Genomic DNA, 16349 nt, shown 5'->3' with positions numbered 1-16349 from the left:
AGCCAACGCGTGCGGGACGTGCCGGGGAGCAGGGCAGGCTGCGCCTCCGTCCCGGGCGCTGGGGTTTCACCGGGCCGGTGGCGAGGCCGGCTGCTCCGTGCACCGGCAGCAGGAGGGAGGCGATGGCCGTCAGCCTCCCAGCGCGAGCAGACGTCCCCTTCGGCCCCGGGAGCGACCTGCGGCCAGCGGCTCCCGTCCTGCCAGCACCACCGAGGGCCCGCGCGTGCCGGCCGCGCGCGAGGCTGCGGTCCCCGGTCCCTGCCTGGGGATGCTCGGGGGAGGCTGGGTGAGACGCTGCAGAGCCCAGCGCATGGAGAGCCCCGCTGGGGACATCAGAAACATGGCAGTCATGAGCAGCCACCGCGCGAGGGTGAACGCCAGGGTCAGGGCTCCGAGAGCTCATTTTCCACCCACAACGTTTGGCGTGCCAGGGGCAGATTCAGCGCTGCACACGGCGCGAGAGTCTGCTCCCTCCAGAGACCAAGGCTGTGCACAGCCCACGCTGCAGAGCACGCTCCAGGCCCTCTGCCACATTCTCGAGGCCATCTGCCAACACTCACCGCTCACGGACTCAACCCTCCATCCACCGCGATCTGATCCCTCCTGCCCAGTTCTGCCAAAACGGCTGAGCACCAGCCCGTGGAGGAAGCCCCGCTCGAGCTGCGAGACGTCCTGCTCAGACAGCAGAGACAGGGGAACCCGTGCCCAGCCCAGACCCTGCAGCCCAGTGCTGCAGCACAGGCACTGCCGGGGCCCGGGGAGCCCCTGGCTACACCCTGGGGACCACTGCTCCAGGAGGGGACCCCGGGAAAGCACCAGCGATGGGTGCCGGCCGAGCCCCCGCGCAGCCCCCGCGGCCGGAGCAGAGCAGCCCTGGCTGAGCGGCAGCTCCCAGGTCTCCAACGCGCTCCTGCGCTGCTGCCGCGCGCTGCATGGGGGGTGTCTGAGGCGGAAAGGTCGGATGAGCCAGACGCGCGGGGCCGCATCCGCCCAGAGCCCCCCGGGCTGCTCCCCGGCCCTGCCAGCGGCCCCCTCGCACTCTCCCGCCGGCTCCCCACTCGCCGTGAGCAGGAGGGGTTGGCGTGACCCGAAGGCCCTGGCAACGGTAGCCCTGCGCCTCGCCAAGCCCCCGCGCGGGCACGGACAGCCCCACGGCGCACCGCGTCCATCCCGGGGTCACCAAGCGAGGAGGAACCCGGTGGCCGCAGCAACCGACCGAGCCCAGCACGGGGGTCCTGTCCCGCGCGCTGCAGAGCTGGGGACCCACCGCCCCGGCGGGACAAACCCCCCCGCCGTCCCCGGGCAGAGCGGGGGGTCCTCCCCGCGCAGGCACCCCCGCTCCAGGCGTACCCAGACGCCCGAACCCGCAGCAGCAGGGACACGGGCAGCACCGCTGCTCGCAGCTGAGCGACATCCAAACCCCGCAGCGGCTGCAGCCGGGCGCCAGCGAGGCCGGACCCACGCCCCGCACGGGGCAGCTCGGCGGCCAGCGGCAACGGGCAAGTCTGGGGCCACGGAAAGGGCCGTCCCCGAGCCTCCCGCCACGCACACCCCAGTGAACGGCGGCGCTGGGTGGGAGCGGGGCGCGGGGACGAGCCGGCAAGGGCTGTGCTCAGCCGGGCGGGGTGGCAGGAAGGCAGCGGTCCTGCGGGACCACCGTGGAGGAAGAGAAGGCCAGACCCTGCAGAGCGTGGGCTGGTTCAGGACAACACCACCAGGCGCAATCGATGCGTTTAACTGCTGCTGGGTGTGAAGTCTGTCGACGCTAATTTGTCCTTTCTTCGCAGCATCGATCTCGTTGCTTCCAGGCAGTGCAGAGGGAGGTGAGGAAAGCCCAGTCCAGGCTGCACGTTCAGGAGCAAAGCCGGTTCTCCTGCCACGCAGAGCACGCGACTCCGCATCCCTCGGAAGCTCGCTCTGCACACCGCGTCGGGGGAGCTGGACACCATCCTCCGCGGCCCCGGCATGCGCCTTCGGGCCTCCCGAGGGGAACCGGGTTTGCCGAGCACGCTGTGGCACCGAGAACGTCCCCAGCGTTCACGTTCTGGACGCGCATACGCTCTCTGGGTACCCAGCCCGACACACACGAGCGACCGGTTTCTCCCAGCACCAGACGACCCAGCTCTCCGCTGCAGAGGGACACAGACCTCGTCTGACCACAGCGCTGCGCACAGCCAGCCACCGCACACGCTTCCAGGCTCATTAAAACCTTCTCGGCCACTGCGAGGTCAAGGTGCAGAGCTGCTCGTTCTCGCAGCTCCACCCATTTTAGAGCTCTGCCTTGCGAGCGAGGGCACGAAACTCCCCGGCGAGGCTCTCTCTTCAGGGAGAGCCCGCCCGAGCACACCGGTCTGCTGCATGTCCGTTCTCCCCACCGCTCCCAGCTGTGCCGCTTCCCACGCAGGCTGAGCCCGAGAGAGGACGCTTCCCAGGAGCCGCAGACGCCCGTGTCCACGCACACGGAGCAGGCAGCGAGGTGTCTGCGTGTGCTGCGACGCACACGTGCATGCCTTGCTCGGGGTGCTCCAGAGCCAGCCCAGCCCCGCTGTCCCATGCCCAGGCAGCCCTGGGCACCGTCACCACGGCCACCTGCACATCCCGCACCGCGGTCCCCTGGTCCCCCGCCACCGCTGCCCAGAGGAGCCGGAGCCCGTTTGCCCGGACACCGCTGGGGCTGCTGGAGGGAGGATGCGGCGCGGCAGAACCCGACAAAACCCCGCTCCCGCTGGCAGGCGGGCGCCGGCACGCAGCTGGGCCAGGGGGACCGGGCAGCGTGTGGCCCAGTTCACGACAAACGGGGGGTTTGGGGGGGATGTGACTGCAGCCTAAGAAGAAATTGTGGTGAGACAGGAAAAGAGCTGCGTAAACTAAAAACCAGGGCTGGCAAAACGCGGGGGTGGGAGGAGAGCACGGGCACGAGCCAGCCCTGCGCAGGCTTTGGCTGGAAACGAGGGGGTTTCTGACCTCGAACGCAAACGGCCTCCGGAGCAGTCTCCCAACGACAGAAGCAGAGGAGAAAAGCCGCTACCTGGCGCTCAGCACGTCGGTGCGGGCACGGCCCGGGACGCTGCCCGCAGCAGCAGGGAGCTGGGCTGGGTGAGCCCCCCCCCCCGGGGGCTTCTCCCCCCAGCCCCACATCGCCCTGCTCCCCACATCGCCCGGCTCCCCACGCCGCCCGGCTCCCCACATCACCCGGCTCCCCACGCTGCCCGGCTCCCCACACCGGCAAGCGGCAGCTGCCCGAGGCCGACGCGCGGGGTTGGGTCTGGGCAGCACCCGGGGCTCAGACTCAGGGCCAAGCCTGGACACGGTGCCATCGGAACGCAGCAAACCAGACACGCGGGATTTGGACTCCAGCTTTTCCAAACCCTGCTACATCTTGCCGATATCACCTGTCTTTTTCCACCATTTTGGGCGTTTTTTGAGAGAGCTGGGCGAGATTCAAATCAGAATCAAGCAACAGCTCTTTCTGGTTTGGCACCCAACTTGGAGGCAGATGTTAACTCTAAGCCGGGATTCATCTACCCCCACGAAATTGGAAAGAGGTCTGGGGAGAAGGAGCTGTTTTTAGCTCCTGGAAAAAATGTCTCTTCCTCCTGTTGCTGCTGAAGTCCTGTTCCTGTTTCCACAGCAGCCGCTAACGACCCCCAGAGCACCCGACTCCAGGTGCACGGCAGGCAGCAGCAGCACAGGGACCCTCCGAGCAGCCCCCCGGACCCCGCTACCACACGGATACGCTCAGGGATGAGGAGGAGGGAAGGGTGACAAAACAAACATCAGCAAAGAAAAAAGGCGGTTTCGCTGCCATGGTTATCGCGAGCCGCCCTTAGGGAGGAATCAGCGGCGGGGGGAGAAGGAAATATCCGTTAAACCCGGCGTGCGCAGCGAGCGAGCTGCTGGCTGGGATCACGCCTCTTGTTGAATCTGAATTTAAGACTCCCTGGCGTGCTGCCAGCCTTCAACAAATCGCGCTGGGCGGACAGATACCACGGCCCTCGCGCCACCAAAACAACAAGCGGCCTTAAATCAAACAGCAGAGCCGGGAGCGCGCGGAGGATGAGGACACCAGGCAGGACCCGGCAGGATCCACCGCGGGTCCCGGGCGCCGCGGGGATGCGGAGCACGCGCTCACGCCGGGTTACGGCATCGCTCTGCCCGCGGAGAGCAGCGGGGTGACCAGAACGCTCTGCCCTGCCCGGGGAGCAGACATCACGCGCTTCCCCGCCGAGAGCAGCCGCGGTCCTGCTCGAAGCGCAGGGCAGGGGGGCTGCCCCGCAAACCGGGCGCTGGGCGCGCGGGGAGGCTGCGAGCCACCCCCCCCCACGCCCTGCTCCCGTCAAACACAGAGAAACGGGGGCTCCTCACCCCGCCAAGGCCGGGCCGCGACCCCCGCAGCCCCCGGGGGCAGCACCCCAAAGGCACCAGCGCAGGGCACCGGCGGTCGCCTCCCTCGGACTCGCAAGATTCGACACACGCGTTGGCAACCACCGCACCGGCACAGCCGGGACCCCCGGCCCCCAGCGAGCCCCCCAACACAAAGCCCCCCAACAAAAAGCCCCCCCCTCAACACAAAGCCCCCCAACAAAAAGCCCCCCCCTCAACACAAAGCCCCCCAACACAAAGCCCCCCCCAACACAAAGCCCCCCCCCAACACAAAGCCCCCCCCTCAACACAAAGCCCCCCCCCAACACAAAGCCCCCCCCCCCAACACAAAGCCCCCCCCCCCAACACAAAGCCCCCCGCCCGAAGCAGCCCCGGCGCTGCGGGTCGCCGCGTCCCCGCGGGCCCCCCCCGGCTCACCCGCCGTCCGCGGCCCGGGCCCCGCCGCTGCCGCTCGGATCTCGCCCGCTGCAGCCCGCCTCGCCCCGCCTCCCCCGCGCGCAGCCCGCACCCGCCGCGAGCCCGGGCGCGGGGCCGTGCGGAGCTGCGCGCGACCCGGCCCCGCCGCCGCCCCCGCGTCCCCGCGAGAGCCCGGCACTGCCCGCGGGGGGGGGGGGGGGGGGGGGGTGCGGGGGCAGAGCCGACACCTGCAGCCCTGCCCGCAGCCCTGCCCGCAGCCCTGCCCGCTTCGCCCCGCACTGCTCGGCCGAGGCGCGTCAGGGAGCTGGAGACGGGGACCGGGTCCCTGGGGGCGGGGGGGAAGGAACCGAGGCCCACGATGCAGCAGAGCCCTGGGCAGGGCTGTTCGCGGGGGGGCAGCGGGGGGGCAGCGCCCACCCGCAAACGCTGAGCGTCCTGCCCCCCGCACCTGCCTGGGGCGGTCAGAGTGAAGGGGCTTTTTGTGAAAAAATAACCAGAAAATGGAGCAAACCCCTCCGGATCCAGCCCGAACGCGGGCTTTGGTCTCAGGCGTGAGCCCCGCCGTTCATCACAGCCGGACCCCAGACCCACAGCCTGGGCCAGACCACAGCAGAGCCCCCAGGGCCAAGCCCCGGACCCGCAGAACGGAGGGCAGAGTCTCCGTTCCCACCGCCAGGCCCATCGTCCCACCCGGCCCCACGCGCTGGCCACCCAGCACAGCCCCGGGGACGCGCCTGGACCACGGCGCCCAGCCCGGCCACCGCACCCCGCATGGCTTTGGTCCCAAGGGTTTCTCAAGAGATTCAGTGAAACCAATGCAATTCCCTTTTTTGGCAGCGCTGAAACCAGTTTCACAGCATCCAACATTGAACTGGGCGATTTCGGCGACCGACGACGCTCACCCACTGCGCCCCACGCCGCGCCCCGGCCGGCTGCCTCCCCGCCGCGCTCTCTGAAAGGTCGCGGTCTCCGACACCCAGGTCTGCTCTGTGTGGCAAGCAGCCACAGGCCCCGCATCGCGCCCCGGCCGCAGCACCGCACCGCTCACCAGCCACGGCACCGCACCGCTCCCCAGCCACGGCACCGCACCGCTACCCGGCCACGGCACCGCACCGCTACCCGGCCACGGCACCGCATCTCTCCCCGGCCACGGCACCGCACCGCTCCCCAGCCACGGCACCGCATCGCTCCCCAGCCACGGCACCGCATCGCTCCCCAGCCACGGCACCGCACCGCTACCCGGCCACGGCACCGCACCGCTCCCCGGCCATGGCACCGCATCTCTCCCCGGCCACGGCACCGCATCGCTCCCCAGCCACGGCACCGCACCGCTCCCCAGCCACGGCACCGCACCGCTCCCCGGCCACGGCACCGCATCGCTCCCCAGCCACGGCACCGCATCGCTCCCCGGCCACGGCACCGCATCGCTCCCCAGCCACGGCACCGCATCGCTCCCTGGCCACGGCACCGCACCGCTCCCCAGCCACGGCACCGCATCGCTCCCTGGCCACGGCACCGCACCGCTCCCCAGCCACGGCACCGCATCGCTCCCTGGCCACGGCACCGCACCGCTCCCCAGCCACAGCACCGCACCACTCCCCGGCCACGGCACCGCATCGCTCCCCGGCCATGGCACCGCACCGCTCCCCAGCCACAGCACCGCATCACTCCCCAGCCGCAGCACCGCACCGCTCCCTGGCCGCAGCCAGCCGGGCCCAGCTGCCGAGAGCCCTCGCGTGCCGGCGCAGAGGCCCGTCCCAGCCCGGGCAGCTCCCGGGCAGCAGCGTGCCCGCAGCTCCCAAACACGGCGGGGGGACCAGGGGAAAGCCAACCCGGCCGTGCGAGGAGCTGCAGGAAACAGGGCGCACGCTCTCGTCCTCCTGCAGAGTGCAGCTCAGGTGGGACCGCGTGTACCTCGGTGTGCCTGGGTGATGAAAACAACGAAGCACATCTGCTACGGCAACGCCTCCACAGGTCGGTGTCCTCTTGCTCAGCTGTGCCACCACCGCTATGCAGAGAAAAGCAGCAAGTGCAAAATAGCGACAGCGACCCGATCAACGTGACAGATCAATAATGTCACAGTCTGAAACGCCACAGAGCACCCTGGTGTCACCGTGCCACCCGAGGCACCGAAACGCTCCCCAGCCGAAGCCTCCGCAGCGTCGGCGCTGGGAGGTGGCACGGCTGCCCGCTCGCCCACCCGCGGGGACACGCCAGCGCAGGGCATCTCGCCGTCACCAGTAATGAACGAGGGGCTGGAAGATGGCAGCCCGGCCCTGGCGCAGCTCCCTCCTCACGCGCACCCCACGGAGCAGCCGCTGAGGCGAACGGCCCACGGCCAGACCTCGGCGCGGAGGCTCAGACCTGGGCAAACCCGGGGCTCGCGGAGCGGGGGTCCGGACGTGCGCTGCCCCGGCGACAGCCCCAGCCACAGCCCAGGTGAAGGTTTTATCCCCGGAAGAGGGAGGCAGGCACCGGTCCTGACTGTCCCCCGACGGCCCACACACCCCGCCAGACTTCCCCAGGTGACTTCCCAGCCCACTGGGAAATCCAGCGAGTCCAGCGGGATGAACCTCACTCGTACTTCACGTTAATTATAAATGATGTCACACGCATTGAAGTGCCACACGCCACACGGTACGTGTGCACCAGGGGTGAGATTCACGCAGCCTTTGAGAGCAGTTTGCCAAAATTAGTTAAAACCAGTGACCAGCACGGTAGTTCCAGCCTTCGGAAAGCCTCTCCGGCGGCGGGCAGAGGAATCGCCCTCTGGGGAAGCGGCTGGAGAGAAGCGGGGCGCCTGCCTCCTGCCCCCAGAGATCTCTGCTGGGTGGGTGTCACCTCCCCCCTGCTCCCCACGAGCGGGGCAGGGCCCTCCCCACCCAGCCTGGGGGCTTCACATCGCCGTCCCCCCCCAGAGACCCCTCACCCTGAGGGAAGCCCCCGCAGCCCCTCCCCAGCCCGGACCCCAGCGTTTCGGGCACCCCGTCCCTCCCCAGCAGTGCTCCCGCGGTTCCCTGGCACAGGACCCCAGGGACTTGGGCGCTTCAGGGCTTTAAGGGCTCTCGGAGCAAAACCGCTGCTGAAATCAAGAGCGAAAAGCTCTCGGCCGCGCAGCCAGCCCGGGGCTCGGGGGGCTTCGGGGCTCCTCACGGGCGGGAGGACAGACACGGCACCGTCTGCGTCTCGAGGCCCGCAAGGCTTTTCTGTCACTGGCATTTTACCACCAAACACCGGGATCCGGACGGACAGCGGCGCGCACGCGTCGGCAGCGGGAGCCACGGCACGGCGCAGGACGCGGCTCCGAGAGGTGCTCGCAGCGGGCTGTGAAGGAGGCGGTTTAAGCACCAAAGGAAATGGGGGTATCGGGACAAATGTTTTCCAGAGACCGCTACGGTGGGGAGGTACGCAGCCCCTGGCTGCCAGTCCGGCTTTCGAGCAAGCCCCAAGTGTGCTGCGTGCGTATCACAGAATCACAGAATGGTAGGGGCTGGCAGGGACCTCTGTGGGTCATCTAGTCCAACCCTCCTGCCCAAGCAGGGCTGTAGAGGACCTTGTCCAGGTGGGGCTGGAATATCTCCAGAGAAGGAGACTCCACAGCCTCCCTGGGCAGCCTGGGCCAGGGCTCCGTCACCCTCAGAGGGAAGAAGTTCTTCCTCGGGTTCAGACGGAACTTCTGCGTAAGGCAGGTCCTCTGGAGGCTGCGTGCTTCACCAAGAGCGCGGGGGTTTTAAAAGCGAAGGCTGGGGAGGCAGCCAGTGGTTTGCCCTTTCCACTGCTCTAACCGGAGCGGGGCTCACAGGGTGCCTGCGGCTCCCCGCTGCGCCCGCTGCACCTGGAACCTTACTTCAAAGCGAAAACCAAGACGCTCGGCTACGCACAGGGCTCCAGAGGCAGGCTGAGGTCAGGAGACCCACGTCAAAACCACGAGGGCGCGCGACAAGAGGATCAGACAGGTCCCACCAGCACGGCAGGCTGCGGGTGGCAGTGGCAGGGGACACGCCAGCGCTCCCCACGGCCCCCGGCCCCGCACCCCCCGGGCCCCCCTTGCCTGCTGGGCGAGCCCAGGTCCACCCGGCTGATGATGCGGTGCTGGTGGGGCGAGTACAGCCACTGGAAAGCCGTCAGCGTCCTCTCCTCGATCCGAAACCGGCCTTCTCTCACGTACCTAAAAATAACAGCGAGAGAGACTGAAATATTTATTAGGGCAGGGCTGTGCAGAGGGAGCGCCGGCCGCGGAGGGCGGCTGGCTCCGCTGCGCTGCTCCGAGCCACGAGCCCGGCAGCACCGCTGACCTGCTCCTCGGTTCCGCAGCAGCAAAACGGCTTTGCAGCCCCGTCCGTCTGCAGCCTGCAGCGTCCCCGTCCTTCCCGGCCCATCAGCGGGCGCTCCCAGGGACGCGGCGTCCCTCCAAGGGGGACCCCCAGGGAGGGGACAGTGGCCCCCGCCACCACTGCCACCAGAGCCGCGGTCCCGACCGCCCGGCGCAGGCAGCGGCCGCAGCTCCCCGGGGAGCGGCTGCAGCACGGAGCCTTGCAGCGGACACGGGACCCCCAGGCCAGACCCACGAGCACCCGCGACCGCACGCGCAGAGAAGCGAAGGGCGAACACTTCCCGCACGGCGCGGGACGCTGCGCAGCGTGGCAAGCAGCCACAGGCACCGCACCGCGCCCCGGCCTGCAGCCCCCACCCTGTGCTCCCCCGGGGCAGCAGCCCTGTCCCCAGCCTTGTCACCGCTCCAAGGGCAGGCTCGTGCCTTTGTCACATTATTTCGAATGTCAGGCCAGACGCTGAGGCTTGTTAAGTAATGTCCAAGTGACGAATCGATGGTCATTACTGTGATTAGAGAAGTACGGGTTCGCTGTTACGTGAGCAAAATGTTGGTAACCACAGTTATTCCCATCTTTTAGAACAAAATTCTGCTGCCTGCCTCAGCCCAACAGCCAGCTGCACTTCACACACCCTGCTCTGAACATGAAATTTCATCAGCAAGCGATGAATTATTTAAAGCCCCTGTAGTACCGGTTGGAGACCACGCGCGCTCACAGCTGCAGCATCACAAACCCCAGCCAGGGCCGGGCGAGCTCGCAGTCCTCTCCTCTGCGTGCGGATGCTCCGGGTGGAACATTCCCACCCGCGCCGCAGGGATCCGGCCACGCTGCCTGGATGGGGCCCAGGGGCCGCGCCGCGGAGCCGCGGGCTGCCCGCAGCCCTGGTGAGCAGGCCCACGTCTGGAGCCGCTCGCTGCTGCTGGGCTCTGCCCGATGTCGCCCAGCCCAGCCCGGGGCTGCAGGGTGCTGCTGGACCCCGGGGGCAGCGGCAGCGCGGGGGTCAGAGCTCCCGCCACCAGCAGGAGACCCGAAAGGCTCCTTGAGCGTCCCCGGCACAGGGTGACCTCCTGATTTTCTTGGCAAAAGCAACCAAGCATGGCGGAGTCACCGCAACAGCCTGGGTCTGAGCGTGCAAGGAAAAAAGTGCCCCAGGCTGCTGAGGAGGGGGAAAACAGGAAGGCAAAAAAGCTTGGCAAGCTCAGAGCGATCCTCAGATGAGCTCCAGCCTGGCTGCTCCCTCCGGCTCGCAGGGTCCCACCCGGAGCCCCGGCACCCAGCCCGGCTCCGCTCGCTGCCTGGCCGGCGTGGGACGAGCCGCGGGCCCAGCCGCAGCCCTGACGCCAGCAGCACCGCGCTGCGGCCGAGCCACCCGGTCACGGCCTGGCATCGCCGCAGCGCCCGGCTCCGAAGGCGCGAGCTTCGGCTGTCACCAACTGCACAATCAAAAACCAGAACGCACAGCGAACGCTTGTTCCCAGCGCCAGCGCGTCCCAGCTGCTCCGGTCACCGCCATCACCCCGTCCCAGCACGGAGCCGCGGGTCCCCGCACGCCGAAGCCCGGAGCGGCCTCAGCACCCCGAAGCCCCCCGACATCGGCCGGGATGACCCCCGAGCATCCCGCGCATGTCCCGGGCCCTTCCCGCCGGCGGGCACAGCACCCACGCGCGCTGGGACCGGGACGCTGCCGCTCCCGCACCTCTCCCGCCGCTTCCCCGCAGCCAGGGCTCTCCTCGGGGTCCGGCTCTTCCCCCCCGCTGGACCCCAAATGCCAAAGGACCCCGAGCCGGAGCTGCAGCCCCCAGCCCCCCTCCACGCCCCGCGCCGGGGCAGCCGTCCCCGCCGGGACCCACCGCAGCCCCACACCGCAGCACCGCGACCCTCGGGGTGCCCCGGAGACCCCCAGGGTGCGGGGGCCAGACCCCCCCCCCGCCCCACCCGCAGCCCTCCCGGCCCGGATTCCCCTCTTTACCCCCCCAGCAGCCGGGACTCCCCCCGCCGAGGGGCACCCCCGCCCCTCCCCATACCAGACCTGGGACCCCCTTTCGAGCCTCACCCCTCTGCGGCCGCTCCCCTGGGCCCCCCTGCCCCGAGTCCCGCTGCCCCCCCGCCCGGCCCCGCACTCACCCGCGCAGCAGCTCCCAGCGCCGCTCCCCCGCCGCCCTGCCCGAGGCCATCCCGCGGCGGGGCGGGGGGCGAGGGGGGTCCCCGGCGGCACGGCCCCGGCCCCGGCCCCGGCCCCGTCCACGTCCCCGCGGGGCTCGGGCGGCTGCGCGCGCTCCAGCGCGCTCCCGCCTCCTCCGGCATCGGGGGGGGTCCGGGAGGGGGGGGTCCCATCGCGAGCCCGATTACGTAAGGCGTGACGCAATGCGGCTTCCCCCAGGCAGCTCCGGAGGGCGCGGGGTTCCCGCACGGGGAGGGGGGGGGGCTGCCCGCAAACGCCGCGCCCGGGTCCAGGTCCCGCTCTGCAGACCTCACTGCGGGGTGGGGGGGGGTGTCCCCCCCCAGAGCCCCCCGGGGAACGCACCCTTTGCAGCCTCTCCAGCGCCTGGAGCAAGGCTGAGCCCCGCTTCACGGAGTCCCTCGAGAGCGGTCACCGGTGGAAAGAAGCAGGGACGGGGGGGCCCGCCAGCCAGACCCCCCCGCCCAGCTGGGGACCCCACAGCCACCCCGACCCCGCAGCGGAGGTGCACGGCTGGGGGCTGGAGCCCACCCTGTGAACCCCATCCTGTCACCTTGCCCACCCTTGAGAACAAAGCAGCCGGGTTTCGGGGCTGGGCTCGGCTGCGGGTGGCCCCCCGCGCTCCGGAGCAGACGGGGAGCGTGCCTACAAGTCACTTCAGGGAGCTCTGAGTCGCCCCAAAAGCTGTCCCTCGGAAGCCATGTGCTGCCCCCAAACCCTTACTTTTCTGACCTTTCAGAACATAATTTCTGAACCCGAGGAAGAACTTCTTCCCTCTGAGGGTGATGGAGCCCTGGCCCAGGCTGCCCAGGGAGGCTGTGGAGTCTCCTTCTCTGGAGATATTCCAGCCCCGCCTGGACGCGGTGCTGTGCCCCCTGCTCTGGGTGACCCTGCTTGGGCAGGGGGTTGGGCTGGGTGACCCACAGAGGGCTCTGCCAGCCCCCACCATTCTGTAATTCTGTGAAATTAGTGTCCCCAGCTGTTGTGCCTGCAATCCAGCTGTCTCATTTAACTCAAATAACACTAATTACTCCGGTAAGGACCTGTTGGTGACTCTAGAGCCCCACTCGCGCAGGGCCCAGACATCTCTGCCAGGCTTTAACGCCGTCTCTCAACGCAGAGCGGTGCTTCGCCGGGTCGGCTGGCGAGGCCGGGCCCTGCTCTGCGTCACGTCACGGGGGTTCAGCCGGGGGCTCTCCCAGACTGTGGGCAGGGACCCCCCCTCCGGCGGAGCTGCCTCCCCTCGGAGGCCGTGGGCTGCAGGCTGCAGGCACCAGCCCGCCCAGGTCCCTGCCCTGCCTCACTGCCGCAGCCCGCGGCGCTGCGGGCGCTGGCGGCTCCGTCCTCGGCTGCGAGCCTCGCCCGAAACGGTGACCAGGACATTGCTGATGCTGAAATCGTCGTCGTTACAGGAGCCGTGCAGCAGGAGAGCTGGCCCCTCGGCAGGCCCCGGTATCAGCTGCCCGCAGCCGCCCGGCACCGGCTCTGCACGCACTGATGGCGCCTGCGGCCGGGTTCAGAGCCAAGGGCAGATAAAACGCCCGACCCCCGCCCTGCAGAGCCCGACAGCCGTGCTGAACGTCACGTCGGTCTGCGCAGAGTCTCAGCCCCGATGGGAACGACGGAGCCGGTGTCCCCTGCCCGCCCCCGGTGTGCAGCCCCCCGGCAGGGCAGAGCCGCGGCCGGCCCCTCACTCGCCGCTCACCCCGGACTCGGTGCTTGCACCCGCGGCAGGGTGTCATGGGCAGGGCAGCAGCGACGGGACCGTGGGGGATGTGGGGCCAGGGAGGGGACCGAGGAAGGGGAACAGGAGGGGCCAAAGCTCTCCCTCCTGCCCCGGAGCCTGGGAGCTGCCCCACCCCCATCCCAGCACACGTATGTTTTTGCAGACCTGGGAGGTCCAATGAATAAACACAGCTTTTATTTTGGGAGGAAATAAATTTGAAAAAAGTTCTGAAATAATGAGAAATTTACAAAATCAGAGTATTCTCCTTCACTCACACACCCACGTGCACACAGAGCAGCACACGGGAGCGCATCCGGCATCTTCCGCGTGCCCCTGTGCGCTGCCGGCGCCGCGCTGACCCCGGCCGGTCGTCCCTCCGGGGCCGCACGCCAGAGCCCGGCCGGCAGATTCGGCTCGTTCTGTCCCAGCCCGTTGCCCCCGAGCCGCGCTGCCCCGGCTCCTTCGCCCAGCGCCGCTGCGGCACGACGCTGTGCTCCCCGCAGCCGGCTGGGCAGGGCACCAGCTCCGGGGGAAGGACAGGCTGCACTGCTCAGCTCAAGCGAGTGTCCTCCCGAGTCTGATATTCTCAAATCCCCACGGAAGAGTTAAGCTAATGTTAAATTTATCAAAACCCTCCAGCTTTTAGCCCTCTGTCACTTTAAGTAGCTTCTTAGTAGGTTCTTCAAAGCGATTCGAACACACACACTGCATTTCTATTAGGCTGAAAAACAATATCTGAAGCAAAGTTAAACTAATTTTTAAATTAAATGCAAAAATTCCCCTAGCAATTATCTCGGGGGGTGGAGGGGAAAGCGGTGTTCGCAGCTGGCAGGTGCTGCTGGGACCCTCGGCACTGCCCACATCCCCGGGGTCACAGCCGGCATGTGCTGCCAGGACCCTCGGCACTGCCCACGTCCCCGGGGTCACAGCCGGCGCGTGCTGCAGGGACCCTTGGCACTGCCCACGTCCCCGGGGTCACAGCCGGCGTGTGCTGCCAGGACCCTCGGCACTGCCCACGTCCCTGGGGTCACAGCCGGCGCGTGCTGCCAGGACCCTCGGCACTGCCCACGTCCCCGGGGTCACAGCCGGCGCGTGCTGCCAGGACCCTCGGCACTGCCCACGTCCCCGGGGTCACAGCCGGCGTGTGCTGCCAGGACCCTCGGCACTGCCCATGTCCCCAGGGTCACAGCCAGTGTGTGCTGCCAGGACCCTCGGCACTGCCCACGTCCCCAGGGTCACAGCCGGTGTGTGCTGCCAGGACCTCTTTCAGGCGGCGTGGCGGCTGGATGCCTCCCAGCTGGTGTACAACAGGCAAGGAGCGGGTTGGCTCTGCCCCACCGCTGCTCCTGGCGCTGAAATGGGCACTCCTGCCGTTCTGGACTCGTTGTGCTGACCACAAACCGCCTCCGAGCTGCAGGAGAGGGGGGTCCTGTCTCTCAGAGCAAGGGGGAGCGGGGAAGGGTCGCAGTGTAACTGGGGTGCGGGACGTCGAGGTTGCAGGAGGCGTTAGCTAAGGGACTGCCAGGTCACGTCCCAGACAAAGCAGCCGAGAGCAGCTCTCTCCGAGCAAAAAGCTGCCAGTGAAACCAGTTCACTGTGGGACAGTGAGCGCGAGGGAGGCGATGGGAAACACTGCCGGCGCGTGTGCGTCGTGCCGAGCCCAAGCTGCCAGACGTCGGCTGCCGAGGCGGCCGCTCCACCCCGCGCCACGGCGGGTGTGGGGGACGCGCGTCGCTCCGCTGCCTGCCCTCGCAGCACGGCCGTGTCCTGCAGCTATGACCTCAGTCACAGCCACAGCAGTCCGGCCCCGGATGCCCGACCTTGACCTTTTGCTGGCTTGCCTTTTATTCAGTGGAAAATCAATGAGAACTGTACAAACCCGGCGAAGCACCCAGAAATGACCCCTCCCTCTCCCCCCGCCTGCCCATCTGCGATCCACCGCTGCCCAGGTTAGCGGCTGAGTTAGGGAAGATGCAGTGAGACACCACAAACAGCCCCCCCCCCCCCCCCAGCACGGCCAGCTGCACCCAGAGGGACAAGCGTCACCTCGGCAGGCGCTGGCCTGACGGCTACAAACGGGTGAGAGCTGCTCCTACTGAGCGCAAGGAAGCCTGCACTCTCCTCGCTCGTAGAAAAATCCTTCACCTCTCAACGACCTGTCATTGCAGGAAGGAGTCTTTTTTGAAGAGAAAACAACCTGAGAGGAGACCCACTCGGGAGTCAGCGTGACGGGATGCGCGTTAGGAAGCTCCGAAGCCCTCGACTGCGCTGGCTGCGGCCTTCAGCAGCGATATCTGAATAATTCATTGCAAATCAGCGGCTTGCGTGTGCATGCGCAGACCTTCAGACCTCGCTGGTCACCCCTTCTCCTGATTTAATAATCTCTCTTTTAGCGTGAACTAAACTCACTCTCCATGGAGCAGAGCCCCCACCCCGAGCGCAGCCCTCCTCTGCCCTCGGCCGGCACCAGGCCATGCTGGACCACACGGCTTTGCACCCAGTGAGGATCCAGTCCCCGGCTGTCGCAGCGCAGGGGTGTTACCGGCCCGCTGCACCGCACCTGATCATTCCCTTCTCCGCCCGCCCTCCCGCCGGCACACGGCAGGGCGATCGCCCATGGCGCACCCTCAGCCGCTTTGTGCAGCGCAGGCACTCGCTCAGAGGCCGGAAGCGTCCAAGGGGAAGACGTGGGGTGACAAAATGATGCCACAAACCGAACCCTGTGGACTGCCCCCCAGCCTGCTCACACGCTGTTTGTGCGCTGAAGGCTGCTGTAGGCAGAGCAGCGGCAGTTTTTGGCGTGAGGACGGCAGCACAACCCGGCTGAGCGCGGGACTGGGAACACTGCGCTCTCCGCAGCGGGTCTGGGTCTAAGGGAAGGGTCTTGCAGACTGCCAGCTGGCGGGGAGGACGCTGCCATCGCTCTGCTCCACGCGACACGGCACAGGCCACCGCACCTGCGCTTCCCCCGCTGCGGAAGAGGCGCGGGGAATTCGGTCACCTCCGAGCGTGGAGCCCTGCCACCCTGGCACCACGAACGGACGGGCGTGCGGGACCGGCAGCCGCGCCAAACCCGCCCTGTCCCGGCTCTCGGCCACAGCTCACAGAATCCCAGCATGGGGGGGTTGGCAGGGACCTCTGTGGGTCCCCCCAGCCCAACCCCCTGCCCAAGCAGGGTCACCCACAGCAGGCTGCACAGCACCGCGGCCAGGGGGGGCTGGAATATCTCCAGAGAAGGAGACTCCACAGCCTCCCTGGGCAGCCTGGGCCAGGGCTCCGTCACCCTCCCCCTGTCTGACTGGAACCCCCCACA

The 16349-nt window shown here is 68.3% G+C and overlaps 1 protein-coding gene across 4 annotated transcripts in view; it reads right to left on the bottom strand.

Annotated features, from left to right (window-relative positions):
* The window catches only part of RAP1GAP2 (RAP1 GTPase activating protein 2), a 70807-nt gene extending 59452 nt beyond the window's left edge, over positions 1-11355 (bottom strand). For 3 of the 4 annotated variants that reach the window (XM_075439936.1, XM_075439937.1, XM_075439938.1), the window contains exons 1-2: positions 11256-11355; positions 8852-8968 (exon numbers count right to left, since the gene is read on the bottom strand). In XM_075439936.1, the coding sequence (XP_075296051.1) occupies positions 8852-8968; positions 11256-11305 (167 nt within the window). In that variant the 5' untranslated portion in view covers positions 11306-11355. Of the gene's footprint in view, positions 1-4800; positions 4882-8851; positions 8969-11255 lie in introns of those variants that run through there. The other variant, XM_075439941.1, reaches the window with a different exon arrangement.
* Between the last annotated feature and the right edge of the window lie 4994 nt (positions 11356-16349).

The sequence above is a fragment of the Opisthocomus hoazin genome, chromosome 20, assembly GCF_030867145.1.
Source record: "Opisthocomus hoazin isolate bOpiHoa1 chromosome 20, bOpiHoa1.hap1, whole genome shotgun sequence".
Taxonomy (NCBI): Eukaryota; Metazoa; Chordata; class Aves; order Opisthocomiformes; family Opisthocomidae; genus Opisthocomus; species Opisthocomus hoazin.
The sequence above is the reverse complement of the archived record's forward strand: the minus strand, read 5'-3'. Positions and strand labels throughout refer to the sequence as shown.